Below are 17,697 nucleotides of genomic sequence, written 5' to 3' on the forward strand. Positions count from 1 at the left end.
TGAAAAGGGCTTCTTTGCACATGCACCTTGCTGGCCCTGGAAATGTGTACAGGGGGACAACTGATGTGTCTCCCCTGCCTTCCACCATTAGAGTATAAACACCTGGCGTACCCCATTTTTCTCCTATTTACCTCTAGAAAGTTCCTAGGATCTCATAGGTAGACACTCAGCTCTCCTGGGGCCATGGGCTTGGAGGTCCTAAAGACATTTACCCTGGGTCATTTGCTGACTGGAAGCACATTAGAGAGTCATAACCTCATCTACTAGCCTAGAAACCATGAACACAAGGATTTGTTGAGCCCAATCTGATGCTGGAAATACAGCAGTGAACAAAACCAATGAAAAGCCTTGCCCTTTTGAAGCTTATCTCTGCCAGTGAAAAGCACCAAACAATCTATAGTCATAATGATAGAGTATATTAGATGGTGATAACTACTTTAGAGCAAATAAACCTGGGATAAGAAATGCTGGAGAGAGAAGCTACAGATTTAAATACGCTGCTCAGGTGACACTCGAACAAGCTCGGTGGCCCTTTGGGGGAAGAATACTCCAGATAGAGGGAGCAGACAATGCTATGGCACAGAGGTGAGATGGTGCACAGTGTTTTCAAGAAAGAGCCGAGAGACCAGCATGGCTGAAGCAGCGAGAGAGGAGAGGGGTAGGGCACAAGGTCAGGGCAGTCAGGATGAGCTTCGTTGGACAGAATCAGTAAGACTTTGGCTTTCACTTTGACCTGGGGACCCAGTGCAGGATTTTGCAGAGAAGTGTGATGCTCTGTTTTATTGATCACTAAAGATGCTGGAATGAGACTGGCCAGGGGCCAGAGAGGGAAGGGTAGAAGCGGGAGACTCAGACCAGCAGAATTATTCCTGCGTGACTTGGTGCTGGTTCAGTGGGCGTGTGGAGTAGGGAGTGGAAAAAGGGTGGAAGGAAGAAGTGGTCAGATTCTGAAAACTTTTAAAAATAGAGACACCAGATTTGCTGGTGGATGGTATGTGGGGTGTGAAGGGAAAAAGGGGAACCAGGATAACTTCACTGTGCTGCATCAGTTCTTTTGCAAGCCTTCTAAGAGTGATGATGGCCAATCTGCCTAACTTAAGTCTCTGCTTCCAGAAAAAAAAAAAAAAAAGGTCAAGGAATAAAGGGGAGGAAAGTTCAGGCTCACTTTTGCTTTTTAAGCTACCTGCCAAGCCATAAACTTAAAGAGACCAGAAAGGCAGAACTAAAAACACAAAAATAGATTTTAAAAGGCTGTTTCCTAGTTTTTCCTCCTGTGTTATTTTTTCCTTTCTTCTCCCAAGGCTTGGTCTGTTCACTGAGGTATGTGTGGCCACTCTCTTTGCATCTTTCCCTCTCTTTTGTCCCACCGTTGTTTCTGTGTTGCAGATGCTTAGAATGGAAGCTAATCTGATCATCACCCCAAAGGATTCCATTTGTAACCTTGCCTATTATAGGCTTGGTGGGAAACAGGGGAAGGAATTTCCAAGGGGCTGTTTTAATAAACAGCAGAAGAGAAACTACATTTATTTTCTTTGAGTGAAAAGACCCTCCAAAGGTGGTTTTTTTATGCAGCATGAAGCTTCTGTTTTGTGTCAGCATGATCTGGTCAAGGATTTTGATTGCTGGTTGTTTTTCAAAATTCACATTCGGCTCCTATGCGTGGATCTTTTACTTCCGCACTTCCCTACCACCCCCTCAACACACACTCCTCTGAGGATGCTCAGCTGGTACTCTTTTGCAGATTTCAGACCAAGCTAAACTATATTAAAATTGTGTACTAGGTTTTGACGTAGGTGCCTCACGATTTGAGCAGTTTGCTACTTCTGAGATTTTTAACTATACAAATATCTGTAGCTACATAAAAATACAACACTTTAAGGGTTTAGACCACAAGAGAGTATATTTTTTAAAGTTGCCTCGAAAGACGTTAAAAATAACTCCTTCGCTCACCTTGAAAAGTACTCAAAAATATCATAATTCTTTTTCGCCAGCACAGTTACACAATCATTTCTTAGATTCGTTCCTCTATGCCACCCTTTAGGGTGGAATATGTGCCTAAAATATCTTGGAATCTGTGCCTAAAATATCTGAGCAATCCCTTTACCGCTGGGGTCTGCACCTGAGGCTGCTAGGCATCAGTTCTATTTTAAATATCAATCTTGTTTTCAGTAATTTAGGGGAAGAATTTCCTGTGTTCCACTTCCATAATAATAGCAACCCTTTCTGAGTAGCAGTTCCTAAGCCCTTGCTGTTTATCAGAGGCCACTGAAACATGCAATGGGTAATTAAACCATTGGACCTTCCAAGAACTATATGAGCTGGATGCTCTTCTTGTCTCCATCTTACTCATTGTGAACCTGAAGTGGAAAGCGGTTAAGAACCTAGTGCATCATGAGGTTCTTTTAAGCAAATGCATTTTGTAGCAGCAGTAGTTCCTTGGTCTGAATTTTGGTCCTGCAGGTGATGGGGGAAAACTGATCATCATCTTCCCATTTTAAGATTGCAGAGATATCCATGTTTAAAGCCCAAAAAGCCAGCTCTATCACCTTGACCTTCTTAATTGCAGAAAGATCTAAAATGATTCTTTTTCTAATCAGTTTTGGGGGATTCACTGAAACCTGAATACGAGTCCAATAAGGCCCTGTATGCTTCGACTCCTGGGTCTGAATGTGGCTGATTATTTAGCTCAGCCTGTGTGGATTGAGAGAAGAGAAGATGGCAACAATTCTCCTAGAGCAACTCTGGGCCACGTCACCCTTATCCTTGAGATTCTGTTTGATTCTCATTTTTCCTCTTATTTAGAGTTCTTTCAATGCCACACATTGTGATAAGCCCTTTACCCACATTTTCTCACAGAAAACCCTTGCAGCTAAGCTCTTCCCTGGATGACAGAAAATGAGTACAGGGCATGCATGGACGTAGTATGTCACCAGTAACTCTACCAATACCACTGGAATCCCTGCTTAACAGATGAGAAAACTAAAGCCCAGAAGTATTTAGAAACTCACCCATCACTCAGCAGAGACACTGAGAGAGCTAGGGGTTGAACTCAGATCTACCTGCCTCTCAATCACATCCACTTAGCCTCCATTTAACCATCAAACTGTGCTGTCCCAACATACACACCCTGTTGCTGTTCTTCGTAGCTTGTGACTTGGGGATGAGCAGGTCCTGAAGGTGCCATGTCTTCCTACCCCAAGGCAGAGAGGATCACTTCAAAACTCACAGGTTCTCTGCTGGCTTCTGCCTCCGGTCCTTCATGCTCACATGTATCTGTTAGCTTCATCCTCACAGCATTTCTCAAAAGGTGCCCTGTGATCCCAGGGGTGTCCAATGGGCTGGAATCAGCGAATCTGGCTTTGTCTCACTCTGCCCCACCCCCCTGAAGGATTACACGTGTGTGCCACATTCTGAAGGTGGGCCCTCAACTGCTCCCTTTCTAGAAACTAGTCTTTAAGGGAAAATCCTTCTAGGCTATGGAGCAGCCGTTGTCAGCACTTACGTCGTGGAATGACGTAATGATGGGGCAAAAAGAGAGAAAAGATGGAGATAAGAAGAGCATCCACCTCATACAGTTCTTGGACGGTCCAATGGACTGTCTTTTCCTTTCCTTTCCCTTTTTCTTCCGTTTTTAATACCCATTGCATGTTTCAATGGCCTCTGATAAACAGCAAGGGCCTAGGAATTGCTACTCAGAAACGGTTGCAATTATTATAGAAGTGGAAGACAGGAAATTCTTCCCCAGGTCATATTAGTTGGGACAAAGAATCATCTAGGGGAGAGGCTGAATTGAAGAAGTTGGAGAGGTCTGTGGAGAAGACAGTTCCCCACCAGTCTTGCTGCTTTGCCTTGCTGCCCCTAAGGCTAGGTCCCAAGAGGATACAAATAAGGCTAATCCCTCCTACTGTTCAATCGTGCAGAAAACCTGAGGTGCTGCTGCAGTGGGAAAAGAGTAACATGCAGTCTCACTGGCCTGCAAAATATCTGAGAACCTATAAAATTCCAATTCTAGGGTTATCTCCTACCCTGTTCTCCTAGATTATCCCTGGAGATTTGGGGAAGACCAGCCCATGAGTGCCAGTGGCCAACACTGTTCTGAAAGATGCTTCCTGGCAAAGGGCATCGCTCCGCTTCCATGCTTTTGGGTCCCTTTTATTATCATTTCTCTCTGGCACACACCTTAACTCTGAAAAGAGCCTTATAACCACAAGCAATATGTGATTAACTGGTTTCTATCCAATATTTTCTCTGGCATGATTCATGACTTTGGGACATTATTTAAGTTGGGTTATTTCAGGTTTAATTTCCACTGACCTATTTGTTTCTGCTTCTGAATGCTTTCCTGCTTTATTATTATTTTATGTATAATTTTAAAATAGCAAATATTGATCATCTATCTTTCTTAGAGTGGCAGGATATTCTAAGCTCCAAAAATGCCCCTCAGACCATGATGGAATGGTTTTACTAGTAGAAGCCTCATCTCCAATAAAGTTTCAGAGCCTCCTTTTTTCCTCTTCTGGGTGGAAAAGCACATGATTTGGGACTCTTTGGAGTTATCTTCTGCAAGAAGTAACCCGTCTTTAGGCTGAGAGCTGCAGAGTACTGAAGCTCACTCTCGTTGTCTGTTTATCTAGTCTCCTAGTAAGACTTGGTTTGGTGGCCAGGAAAGTGTCTTGCGTTCACACAGCCTGGACAACCTCCAGGCAATCATAGCCCCCTGCCTGCCTCCTTCTTCCTTGCATTCCTCTTTCTCTCTTTTTTCTATTCTTTCTTGTTCTTCTTTACCACCTCCTTTTCCTAATCTCCAGGCTTCCTTTCCTTTCCCTTATTCTTCCCAGAGTTTCCCTTGGAGATTAAATAGAAACAACCAAATTCAAGCTACCTTCCAGGATAGTGAAGCTAATGCTGACCTTCAACATTCCTCACGGATGGAGTCATGCCCATCACCTTATCCTTCTTTCTCATTCCTTAGGCAGCCCAAGCCACACACTGTCCTCTTTTTCTCCATGAAATGTTTTCCTTCCTACCTCTTCTGAGAGTGTACTCAGTGGTGCACATTCATTGCCTAGACTAAGGTACATATGTCCTAGAGATTGCCTTTGTTGTGACAGTGTCCAGGCTTGTGACTAATGGAGCCATGAGCAGAAAAGGTCACAGCTTGTGTCATTTTCACCGCTGGAGTCCATTGATCTGACTCTAGTTTACAGGTGCTGTCAGTCCCAGCCAGTCACACAGGTCATCACTATGACCACATGCCATGATTCCAAACCATGGAGGCAGGCAGTGGGTGACTATCTGCCATGCTTTATCCTAGGAAAAGAAGCTCTCCGGAAGAAACATTTTTATTTGATTTGGTTCTAAATAGAAAAGTAGAGTGAGAGCCCCTGTTAATATTCTGCTAGGGAACACAGTCAACAGAAAAATACCTAGTGGGAAAACTGTAGGGGTTGTGGTGTTTTGAGACACTCATATCTGAATCTAGGCAATAATCAGTTTAAAATGAGAATTTTTTTTATATCTTAAATGTTCCCAAAGAAGAAATTCAAGGATTAAAAAAGAAAAATGCTGTTTCCCTAATCTCTGCACTTTTGCCTGCTTTTTTTGTTGCTTATTGCATGCATTTGCCCATTAATTTTGTCAATAATGAAGAAGAAATTAAACAATGCATTTGTAGCACAGCTGTTTAAAATGATTATTTTGAGAATGGCATTTTTTCTAGTACCTTTCTTTTTTATTTTTCCATAAGTTATTGGGGTACAGGTGGTATTTGGTTACATGAGTAAGTTCCTTACTGGTGATTTATGAGATTTTGGTGCACCCATCACCCATACGTACACTGTACCATATTTGTAGTCTTTTATCCCTCATCCCCCTCCCACTCTTCCCCCCGAAGTCCCAAAGGCTATTGTATCATTCTTATACCTTTACATCCTCATAGCTTAGCTCCCACATATCGGTGAGAACATACAATGTTTGATTTTCCATTCCTGAGTTACATCACTTAGAATAATAGTCTCCAATCTCATCCTGGTCACTGCAAATTCTGTTAATTCATTCCTTTTTCTGGCTACATAGTATTCCATCATATATATATGTATATATATATATACCATGGTTTCCTTATCCACTCATTGATTGATGGGGATTTGGGTTAGTTCCACCATTTCTCACTTGTGAATTGTGCTGCTATAAAGATGCATGTCTGGCACCGTTCCCAAAGGGTCTCATCACCAACAGTACTTGCTGCACTCAGTTGATCCTTCCTTGCCCTAAATCCACAAATGGAATCAGTTGCTTCCTTGATGCCTTAATTGCAGCTGACTCAGCTAATCTGGAAGGCCCTGATGCATGCTCCTGACCCATTTAGAAACAGCAATGTTAATTATAAGAGAGGTTGAGTATCCCTTATCTGAAATGCTGGGGACCAGAAGTGTTTTGGATTTCAGATTTTGGCTTTTTGATTAGGGATACTAAACATGTAAATGTTTGAAAACTGAAGTCAAATCTGAGGACCCCTGGGCTTGGCTTTCCTTCCCAGCCCATTGTCAAAATCTGGTCCGGGATGAGGGTTTAAGTCCAGAGAAATGGCCATGCCTCCAGAGCAGCTCTCTCTAGACCTGTTTTGGAGCTCAGCAGTAGGGGAGTTTTAGTGATGCTTGGTGCTTTTGTTAATTTTATGAGCAACTTGGAGGGGAGGGAAGAGATTCTCATAGAAAATGGGCTGAAAAATGTACAAAGGCAAGAAAGTACCCTTCAGGAAGGTCCTGGTGCATTAGAGTTGGACAGAATGGAGTGATCGTGCTGTTAGTACAGCGTGACTGAGGCGGCCACATAACTGCTTGGCCCTGAGACTCTTTATCTTCTTTCTCATTGTGTCTCCTTCCTGCTTCAGGGAGGTTCAGAGAAAAGGCTTCAATTCTCCACAAGATTGCCAAGAAGAAATGTCATGTGGATGAGAATGAGCGGCAGAATGGGGCTGCCAACCACGTAGGTAAGTGCAGGGAAACATCAATCCCATACGTTTCCTGGGGGAAGCGAGGGGAGCAGAGAGTCAGAACCAGTGTGGGAACCCCTGACTTGGTGCAGACACAGACCTTTGCAGCACAGCCCTTTCCCGGACAACAGGAAATGAGTCCCTCTTCCCCTGTGGGAACAGGGTATGCATGGGCATTGCATGTCACCAATAACTCTAGAAATCCAAGAAGAGTAAAATTATTCTCTGAGGAACCTGAAGTAAAACCAGCTCTTAACTAGTCAGCTCCATTCAAGAATAGAAAATCACTGTATTTCAGGGATTCCACATAAAGAGTATACACACACACGCACACGCACGTGCACACACACACAGTGTCATCTAATGTTTAACCAAAGGTGAGAGTCCCCCGTTTGTAATTCTTGCCTGCTAACCAGATTTTTTTACCTGTGACATTGCTTATTGGCACACAGTTGGTCACTCCTGAACTGAGTGACAGAGTCCTTTTGAGATGATACTGCCTCCTGTTTCTTAAGAATTCAGCAATAACAGTCCCCAGGTCTCTTTTCACTGACTTTTGCAGAGCTCCTGTGTGACCAGATTGTGACATTCAGACATCTTATTTTAACTTGGAACATGATGTTCCTTCTCTCCTGTCTGTAACTATAATATAGCTCTCTAATTCTAAATTCAAACTAAATTTAACCTGATCTGGATCTATGCTATAAACGAAGCTATTGCCCAAGTAACTAAAATTATCTGCAGACAAAATTCAACAGCATTGCACTCAAAATACTGACACTCCATAGAAGAGTTTCTGCCTCTCCTGTCATCCTAACTTCTACCTCAGGGAAAATTTTTGGCCAAGAAACAGTTAAGACGCAGTTAGATATGAAAAGAAAAACTGGAAAGGAGTCAGCTAAAATGTTAACAATAGTTACTTCCTAAAGCTGGGATTATGAGTTATATATATTTTTTTCTGCTGCTTTATGCTTCTATAAAGTTTTTTAGAATAAGTATATTTTACTTTTGTACTATAAAAATGTAAAGCCATGCCATGAAACTCTACCGCATAGGTTGAGTTTCGTTTGTGATGTTTAGATTCAACTACACAAGTTATTTTTTCTACTTCCCTTGTTGACTCGTCTTTTGTAGAATGAGGTAGCTTAGAATGAAAGATTCCTAGGCTCAGTCCTAGTCCTCCTCCTGATGACTGACCAAGCTTAGACTTGGATTTAATCTTTTTTAAGGAGGTAGGACACTTAATTCCAAGGATCTTTCTAATGTTACTGGGTCTCTGAATGACTTTGTAAGTAGAAAATATTGTATGTCTAATGCTTTTCAAAGTAAGTCCAAGATTTATGTTCATACTTTCTTTGATTATGAGCCCCCAGCCTGCTGTGTAAAAGCACTTTATAAGCTAAGATGTGCACACACAGGTTCAGTATTATGCCTGGCAGGTAGTCTGTGCTCAACTGTTCATCTCTGTTCTTGGACATCTTCACTCCTCTTTTACGCAGTATTCTGTGTTACTAGGGTCAACTTAGCATTGCAGGCTGATCCTAAGGTTGTATCACATCAGCCAGTAGATTTCTGCAAACACAGTTTTAATGTTTACCCAAGGTTCTTAGTATTTTTTTATTTAAATAACTGAATCAAGCATACTAAGAAAAACTGCCATAGCCACACGCACCGCATCACATACATATCGCTGTCACTACTAAAAACTTGGAAAGATAAAGTAAATTTGAGTTTCTATGGTTTTTCATATTTAAATCTATTCGTGTGTCTATATTTCACAACTAAATACATAAATAAATGTAAATATTTCCCTGTGATTTCCAAAATTTGGCTGCTTCAAACTCAACAATTTTCATGTAACTCTCAAATTATTTTCTTAAGCACCAGTGATAGAAATGTCTAGTCCTCCTGAAGCTGCTGGGGGAAAAAAAGCTTATTCTCATGTTTGATGAGCAGCTAATACTGCTCAGATATGATACTGATGAGCATTCCGATACCCCCAGCAACCCTGACAGCATACCACACCCTCATTTCCTCCCAAAATCCATGATTTGACCTAAAACAGCCAGAGTGTGTGCTTTCAATAGGAACCTTTAAATTTCCCTCCCAGTGAAGCCTCAGCAGACCCAAGTGGTGCCAAAACACTGATCACCTGGAGGTACTCCTGTTTGTTATGATAAAAAAGAATTCTTCTAGTGAAAGGCAGGCACTATAATCAGGATCCAGATCGTTTATGCTTCTTAATTGCTCTGCACAAAGTACTGTGCTAAATGCTTTCTATGCATTTTCTTATTTAATCTTTACAGAAGTACTGTTTTCGTCATACTTGTCTTATTGTTGTTATTAGTGGTAGTAGTAGCAACAGGAATAGTAGTAGCAGTATTGTTACCATCACCCCAATTTTACAGATGAAGAAACCGAATCTCAGAGAGGTTGAGTCACTTGCTAAGGGTCACACAGCACAAGCTGTCGATCCAGAATATGAAGCCAGGCCTGTCTGGTTCCCAGTGTGACAGAGTCCCAGTGCTTAACCATTACCATAGAGTCACTTCTCAAGTGTCAGATCTGCACTTGCTGACCTCTGACTTCACTCTAGCCAAATGTTCTCTCTGATTGAGGAATGACACAGGCTTTGGCCTCTATTACTTGTCCGGCTCCCCCTTGCCTTGCCTGCAATAGGATGTGCCCGTGTGGAGTGTGCTAAGTAGCATTCACCAGCCTGCCCTGCCCATGGCCACCTAGGCACTGGAAGAGTTTCCACTCACAGAGCCTGCCTGAATTACAGCCGAACATAATGTCCCTTGGAGGTCAACCTGTCAAACCCCCTCATTTCACAGATAAGGTTCCCAAGTCCCAGAGGAAGAAGGGGACTAGCCTAAGGTGACAGCCTGATCGTAGCAGAGTAAAGTCTAGGACCCTGAAGCCCTAGCCAATATTATTTCCAGAGTACAGTATGAAAGAAAAGGTATTATTGTAAGAAAATATCTGAAGAGTTCAGTCCCGGGTATAAACAATAGTATGTAGATTGGGTGTGGTTTTGGTTTTAAAATGTCTACGTTCATGTCCCTGAATAGCTAGCTGGTAAAATTGCCTAGACTCGAGAAGGGCATAGCATAGGAGCTGATAGGGCACTCAGGGTAAGGTGCCATGCCAGAGCAGCAAGCCAGGGCGCTATTAAGGATTCAGGGTGGTATCCTGAAAGATGTGGGGAAGAACGGTGAAATTCCTGTCCCACTTGGCTCAATACCAGCCCTGGGCCTCATCACCCCTGGGATACCACTATCCTCTGCTTTGGCCCAACATTTTAGGAAGCTCTTTTCAATATTGCTCTTTGCCCCCATTGATTCCATTTGCTATCTCTCTCTCTCCCTTTCTCTGTGTACGTGTGTGTGTGTGTGTTTGTGTGTGTGTGTGTGTGTGTGTGTGTGTGTGTGTGTGTGTGTGTGTTTAAATTATATCACAGAAAAAATCGAGCTTCCGAACAGCACCAGCACAGAAGTTGAAATGACACCATCCAGTGATGCTTCAGAACCTGTACAAAATGGAAATCTCTCCCACAACATCGAAGGTGCAGAAGCCCAGGTATGGCTTTTCTCCATTGCTCTTCTGGGCTACGGTTCTTATTGATGTTCTACTGTGCGGCACAGACCCTGCATTCTCCTTGGAAGCTCCAGCTCTCGGCTGGGTGGGAATCAGGTAGGGTCTTATTCATCCTTGTTTGTATTGCCCAGTGCCACCTCAGGGTCCCACATGCAGCAAGCTCTACATTTATTGAATGAATATGAATATTCTCTAAGCTACTGTTTCTCCAGGTGAGGGTGGAGGACTTATACATCAGCATCTCCCAGGGATGAAAATGCAGATCCCTAGGCCATGTACCAGGTGTGATAAAGCAGGATCACTGGGAAGCAGCCTGCAGGATTTAGCATTTTTAATTAGCTTCCAAAGTGATTTTTTAATTTATTTTTATTTTATTTATTATACTTTAAGTTCTGGGGTACATGTGCAGAACATGCAGGTTTGTTACATGGGTGTACACGTGCTATGGTGGTGTGCTGCATCCATCACCCTGTCATCTACATTAGGTATTTCTCCTAATGCTATCCCTCCCCTAGCCCCCCACTCCCGACAGGCCCCAGTGTGTGATGTTCCTCTCCCTGTGTCCATGTGTTCTCATTATTCGACACCCACTTATGAGTGGTGTATTTTGGTTTTCTGTTCTTGTGTTCGCTTGCTGAGAATGATGGTTTCCAGATTCATCCAAGTCCCTACAAAGGACACGAACACATCGTTTTCATGGCTGCATAATATTCATGGTGTCTATGTGTCACATTTTCTTTATCCAGTCTATCATTGATGGGCATTTGGGTTGGTTCCAAGTCTTTGCTATTGTGAACAGTGTCGCAGTAAACATACATGTGCATGTGTCTTTATGATAGAATGATTTATAATCCCTTAGGCATAGCATATACCCAGTAATGGTATTGCTGGGCCAAATGGTATTTCTAGTTGTTGATCCTTGAGGAATTGCCACATTGTCTTCCACAATGGCTGAACTAATTTACACTCCAACCAACAGTGTAAAAGCATTCCTATTTCTCCACATCCTCTCCAGCATCTGTTGTCTCCTGAATTTTTGGCGACTGCCATTCTAACTGGCATGAGATGGTATCTCAATGTGGTTTTGATTTGCATTTCTCTAATGACCAGTGATGATGAGCATTTTTTCGTATGTCTGTTGGCTGCATAAATATTTTCTTTTAAGAAGTGTCTGTTCATATTCTTTGCCCACTTTTTGATGGCATTATTTGTTTTTTTCTTGTAAATTTGTTTAAGTTATTTGTAGATTGTGGATATTAGCCCTTTGTCAGATGGGTAAATTGCAAAAATTTTTTCCCATTCTGTAGGTTGCCTGTTCACTCTAATAATACTTTCTTTTGCTGTGCAGAAACTCTTTGGTTTAATTAGATACTGCTTGTCTATTTTGGCTTTTATTGTCATTGCTTTTGGTGTTTTAGTTATGAAGTCCCTGCCCATGGCTATGGCCTGAATGGTATTGCCTAGGTTTTCTTCTAGGATTTCTTCTAGGGTTTTTATGGTGTCAGGTCTTATGTTTAAATCTTTCATCCATCTTGAGTTAATTTTTGTGTAAGGTGTAAGGAAGGGATTCAGTTTCAGCTTTCTGCATATGGCTAGCCAGTTTTTCCCAACACCATTTATTAAATAGGTAATCCTTTCCCCATTGCTTGTTTTTGTCAGGTTTTTAAAAGATCAGATGGTTGTAGATGTGTGGCATTAATTCTGAGGCCTCTGTTCTGTTTCATTGGTCTATATCTCTGTTTTGGTACCAGTACAATGCTATTTTGACTACTGTAGCCTTATAGTATAGTTTGAAGTCAGGCAGTATGATGTCTCCAGCTTTGTGGGGGTTTTTTTTGTTTTTTGTTTGTTTGTTTTGCTTAGGATTGTCTTGGCTACTCGGGCTCTTTTTTGATTCCATATGAAATTTAAGGTGGTTTTTTTCCAATTCTATGAAGAAAGTCAATGGTAGCTTGATGGGGATAGCACTGAATCTATAAAATATGTTGGGCAGTATGGCCTTTTTCACAATATTGATTCTTCGTATCCATGAGCATGGAATTTTCTTCTGTCTATTGTGTTCTCTCTTATTTCCTTGAGCAGCGATTTGTAGTTCTCCTTGAAGAGGTCCTTCACACCCCTTGTAAGTTGTAGTCCTAGTTATTTTATTCTCTTTGTAGCAATTGTGAATGGGAGTTCACTCATGATTTGACTGTTTGTCTCTTATTGGTGTATAGAAATGCTTGTGATTTTTATGCATTGATTTTGTATCCTGAGACTTTGCTGAAGTTGCTTATCAGCTTAAGGAGATTTTGGGCTGAGATGATTGGGTCTTCTGCATGACACAATCATGTCATCTGCAAATAAAGATAATTTGACTTTCTCTTTTCCTAATTGAATACCTTTATTTCTTTTTCTTGCCTGATTGCCCTGGCCAGAACTTTCAATACTATGTTGAATAGTAGTGGGAAGAGAGGGCATCCTTATCTTTCAAAGGGAATACTTCTAGCTTTTGCCCATTCAATATGATATTGGCTGTGGGTTTTTCATAAATAGCTCTTATTATTTTGAGATACATTCCATTGATACCTAGTTTATTGAGAAATTTTAACATAAAGCGCTGCTGAATTTTGTCAAAGGCCTTCTCTGCACCTATTGAGATAATCATGTGGTTTTTGTCTTTGGTTCTATTTAAGTTATGGATTATATTTATTGATTTGTGTGTGTTGAACCAGCCTTGCATCACAGAAATGAAGCTGACTTGATCATGATGGATAAGCTTTTTGATGCGCTGTTGGATTTGGTTTGCCAGTATTTTATTGAGGAATTTCACATCAGTGTTCATCATGGATATGGGCCTGAAATTTTCTTTTTTAGTGTGTCTCTGCCAGGTTTGGGTATCAGGATGATGTTGGTCTCATAAAATGAGTTAGGGAGGATTCCCTCTCTTTGTATTGTTTGGAATCGGTTCAGAAGAAATGGTACCATCTCCTCTTTGTACCTCTGGTAGAATTCAGCTGTCAACTCATCTAGTCCTGGACTTTTTTTGGTTGGTAGGCTATTAATTGCTGCCTCAATTTCAGACCTTGTTATTAGTCTATTAAGAAAGTCAGATTCTTCCTTTCTGACTTTCTGGGAGGGTGTTTAAAGTCCAGGAATTTATTCATTTCTTCTAGATTTAGTGGTTTATTTGCATAGAGTTGTTTGTAATAATCTCTGATGGTAGTTTATATTTCTGTGGGATCAATGGTGATATCTCCTTTATCATTTTTTATTGCATCTATTTGATTCTTCTCTCATTTCTTCTTTATTAGTCTGGCTAGTGGTCTATCTATTTTGTTGATCTGTTCAAAAAACCATCTCCTCAATTTACTGATTTTTTGAGGAGTTTTTTGTGTCTCTATCTCCTTCAGTTCTGCTCTGCTCTTAAGTTATTTCTTGTCTTCTGCTAGCTTTTGAATTTGTTTGATCTTGCCCCTCTAGTTCTTTTAATTGTGAGGTTCGGGTGTTGATTTTAGAACTTTCCTTCCTTCTCTTGTGGGCATTTAGTGCTATAAATTTCCTTCTACACACTGCTTTAAATGTGTCCCAGAGATTCTGGTACGTTGTATCTTTGTTCTCACTGCTTTCAAAAAAAATCTTTATTTCTGCGGTCATTTCATATTTATCCAGTAGTCATTCAGGAGCAGGTTGTTCAGTTTCCATGTGGCTGTGCAGTTTTGAGTGAGTTCCTTAATCCTGAGTTCTAATTTGATTCCCCTGTGGTCTGAGAGACTGTTTGTTATGATTTCCATTCTTTTGCACTTGCTGAGGAGTGTTTTACTTCTAATTCTGTGGTCAATTTTAGAATAAGTGTGATGTGATGCCGAGAAGAATGTATATTCTGTGGATTTGGGGTGGAGAGTTCTGTAGATGTCTGTTAGGTTTGTTTGGTCCAGATCTGAGTTCAAGTCCTGCATATACTTGTTAATTTTCTGTCTCATTGATCTGTCTAATATTGACACTGGTGTGTTAAAGCCCCCCACTATTATTGTGTCAGAGTCTAAGTTGCTTTGTAGGTCATTAAGAACTTGCTTTATGTATCTGGGTGTTCCTGTATTGGGTGCATATATATTTAGGATAGTTGGCTCTTCTTGTTGCATTGATATCTTTACTATTATGTAATGCCCTTCTTTGTCTCTTTTGATCCTTGTTAGTTTAAATTCTGTTTTACCAGAGACTAGGATTGTAACTCCTATTTTTTTTGTTTTGTTTTGTTTTTTCTCTCCATTTGCTTGTTAAATTTTTCTCCTTCCCTTTATTTTGAGCCTATGTGTGTTTTTGCACATGAGATGGGTTTCCTGAATACAGCACACTAGTGGGTCTTGACTCTTTATCCAATTTGCAGGTTGTGTCTTTCAATTGGGGCATTTAGCCCATTACATTTAAGGCTAATATTGTTATGTGTGAATTTGATCCTTCCATTTTGATGCTAGCTGCTTGTTTTGCTCATTAGTTGATGCTGTTTCTTCATAGTGTCGATGGTCTTTACAATTTGGTATGTTTTTGCAGTGGCTGGTACAAGTCATTCCTTTTCATGTTTAGTGCTTCCTTCAGGTGCTCTTTTAAGGCAGACCTGGTGGTGACAAAATCTCTCAGGATTTGCTTCTCCATAAATGATTTTACTTCTCCTTCACTTATGAAGATTAGTTAGGCTGGATATTAAATTCTGGGTTGAAAATTCTTTCTTTAAATAATGTTGAATATTGGTCCCCACTCTCTTCTGGCTTGTAGGATTTCTGCTGAGAGATCCACTGTGAGTCTGATAGGCCTCCCTTTGTGGGTAACCCAACCTTTCTCTCTGCTGCCCTTAGCATTTTTTCCTTCATTTCAACCCTGGTGAATCAGATGATTATGTGTCTTGGGTTGCTCTTCTCAAGGAACATCTTTTTGGTGTTCTCTGTATTTCCTGAATTTAAATGTCAGCCTGCCTTGCTAGGTTGGGGAAGCTTTCCTGGAGAATACCTTGAAGAGCGTTTTCCAACTTGGTTTCATTCTCCCCATCACTTTCAGGTACCCCGATCAGATGTAGATTTGGTCTTCTCACATAATCCTGTATTTCTTGCAGGCTTTATTTCTTTTCACTCTTTTTTCTCTAATCTTGCCTTCTTGCTTTATTTCATTGAGTTGATCTTCAATCTCTGATATCCTTTCTTCTGCTTGATCAATTCAGCTGTTAAAACTTGTGCATGCTTCATGAAGTTCTCATGCTGTGTTTTTCACAAGTTGTTTATGTTCTCTATGCTGGTTATTCTAGTTAGCATTTTGTCTAACCTTTTTTCTAGGTTCTTAGCTTCCTTGCATTGGGATAGAACATGCTCCTTTTGCTCATAGGAGTTTGTTATTACCCACCCTCTGAAGCCTGCTTCTTTCAGTTCATCAAACTCATTTTCCATCCAGTTTTGTTCCCTTGCTGGTGAGGAGTTGTGATCCCTTCGAGGAAAAGAGGCATTCTGGTTTTTGAAAATTTCAGCCTCTTTTGCTGGTTTCTTCCCATCTTCGTGGATTTATCTATCTTTGGTCTTTGAAGTTGGCGATTTTTGTATGGTGTCTCCGAGTGGATGTCCTTTCTATTGATGGTGAAACTATTTCTTTCTGTTTGTTAGTTTTCCTTCTAACGGTCAGGCCCCACTGCTGCAGGTCTGCTGGAGTTTGCTGGAGGTCCACTCCAGACCCTGCTTGCCTGGGAATCACCCACTGGGGCTGCAGAACAGCAAAGATTGCTGTCTGTTCCTTCTTCTGGTAGCTTTGTCCCCGAAGTGTACCCACCAGATGCCAGCCAGTGCTGTCCTGCACGAAGTATCTCCCATTCAGGCTACACGGGGGTCAGGGAGTCACTTGAGGAGGCAGTCTGTACCTTATTGAAGCTCAAGCACTGTGCTAGGAGATCCATTGCTCCCTTCAGAGCTGCCAGGCAGGGACGTTTAAGTCTGCTGAAGCTGTACCCACAACCGCCCCTTTTCCCAGGTGCTCTGTCCCAGGAAGGTGGGGGCTTCATTTATAAATCCCTGAGGAACTGCTGCCTTTTTTCAGAGATGACCTACCCAGCAAGAAGGGAGTCTAGTGACAATCTGCCTGCAGAGGCCTTGCTGAGCTGCCATGGGCCCCACCCAGTTGCTGTGTAAATTTCCCGGCAACTTTGTTTACACAGGCCAGGTTAAAACCACCTACCCGAGCCTCAGCAATAGCAGACACTCCTCTCCTACCAAGCTCAAATGTCTGAGGTCGAGTTCATACTGCTGGGCTTGCTGTGAGAATTTCAAGCCAGTGGATCTTAGCTTGCTGGTCTTTGTGTGGGTGGGGCCTGCCGAGCCAGATCACTTGGCTCCCTGGCTTCAGCCCCCTTTTTCAGGGGAATGAGCAGTTCTGTCTTGCTGGTGTCCCAGGCGCCACTGGAGTATGAGACAAAAAAAAAAAACTGCAGCTAAAATGGCCACCCAATTTTGTGCTGGAAACCCAGGGCACTGGTGGTGTAGGCACCAGAAGGAATCTCCTTGTCTGCAGGCTGTGAAGACCATGGGAAAAGTGCAGTATCTGAGCCAGAGTGACAGAGTGTCAGAAAAAGTCCCTAATGGCTTCCTTGGCTAGAAGAGGGAGCTCTCTGGACCCTTGTGCTTCCCGGGTGAGGCAATGCCCCACCCTGCTTTTTCTCACCCTCCTTGGGCTGCACCCACTGTCTAACAAGTCCCAATGAGATGAACTTGGTACCTCATTTGGAAATGCGGAGATCACTCGCCTTCTGTGTTGCTCATGCTGGGAAGTGCAGACCAGAGCTGTTCCTGTTCGGCTCCTAATCCCCATGTAGCTTCCCCAACCTAGTAGGGCAGGCCAACATTCAAATTCAGGAAATATAGAGAACACCACAAAGATATTCCTCAAGAAGAGCAACCCCAAAACACATAATCATCAGATTCACCAGGGTTGAAACCTTGGCAGAAATCCCCAAGATGATTTTTAATGTATGATAAATTTTGATAGCTGCTGCAGTCTAATCCTTTCTCTGTGACTTTAAGGTCAGTGTTAAGTAATAGAGAAACTGTAGCCATCAAAACTCAGTGAGCCCACTTTGGCTTTCTCTGTCCCTG

The 17,697-nt window shown here is 41.9% G+C and overlaps 1 protein-coding gene across 3 annotated transcripts in view; it reads left to right on the forward strand.

The window, feature by feature from the left end:
* SLC24A2 (solute carrier family 24 member 2) overlaps positions 1 to 17,697 on the forward strand; it is a 271,295-nt gene that overhangs the window by 192,717 nt on the left and 60,881 nt on the right. For all 3 annotated transcript variants that reach the window (XM_032300096.1, XM_032300094.1, XM_032300095.1), the window contains 2 exons: positions 6,893 to 6,991; positions 10,458 to 10,576. In XM_032300096.1, the coding sequence (XP_032155987.1) occupies positions 6,893 to 6,991; positions 10,458 to 10,576 (218 nt within the window). The remainder of the gene's footprint in view (positions 1 to 6,892; positions 6,992 to 10,457; positions 10,577 to 17,697) is intronic.

Source organism: Sapajus apella, unplaced genomic scaffold (assembly GCF_009761245.1).
Source record: "Sapajus apella isolate SASKATOON/1434 unplaced genomic scaffold, GSC_monkey_1.0 scaffold42, whole genome shotgun sequence".
In the NCBI taxonomy this organism is placed as follows: domain Eukaryota; kingdom Metazoa; phylum Chordata; class Mammalia; order Primates; family Cebidae; genus Sapajus; species Sapajus apella.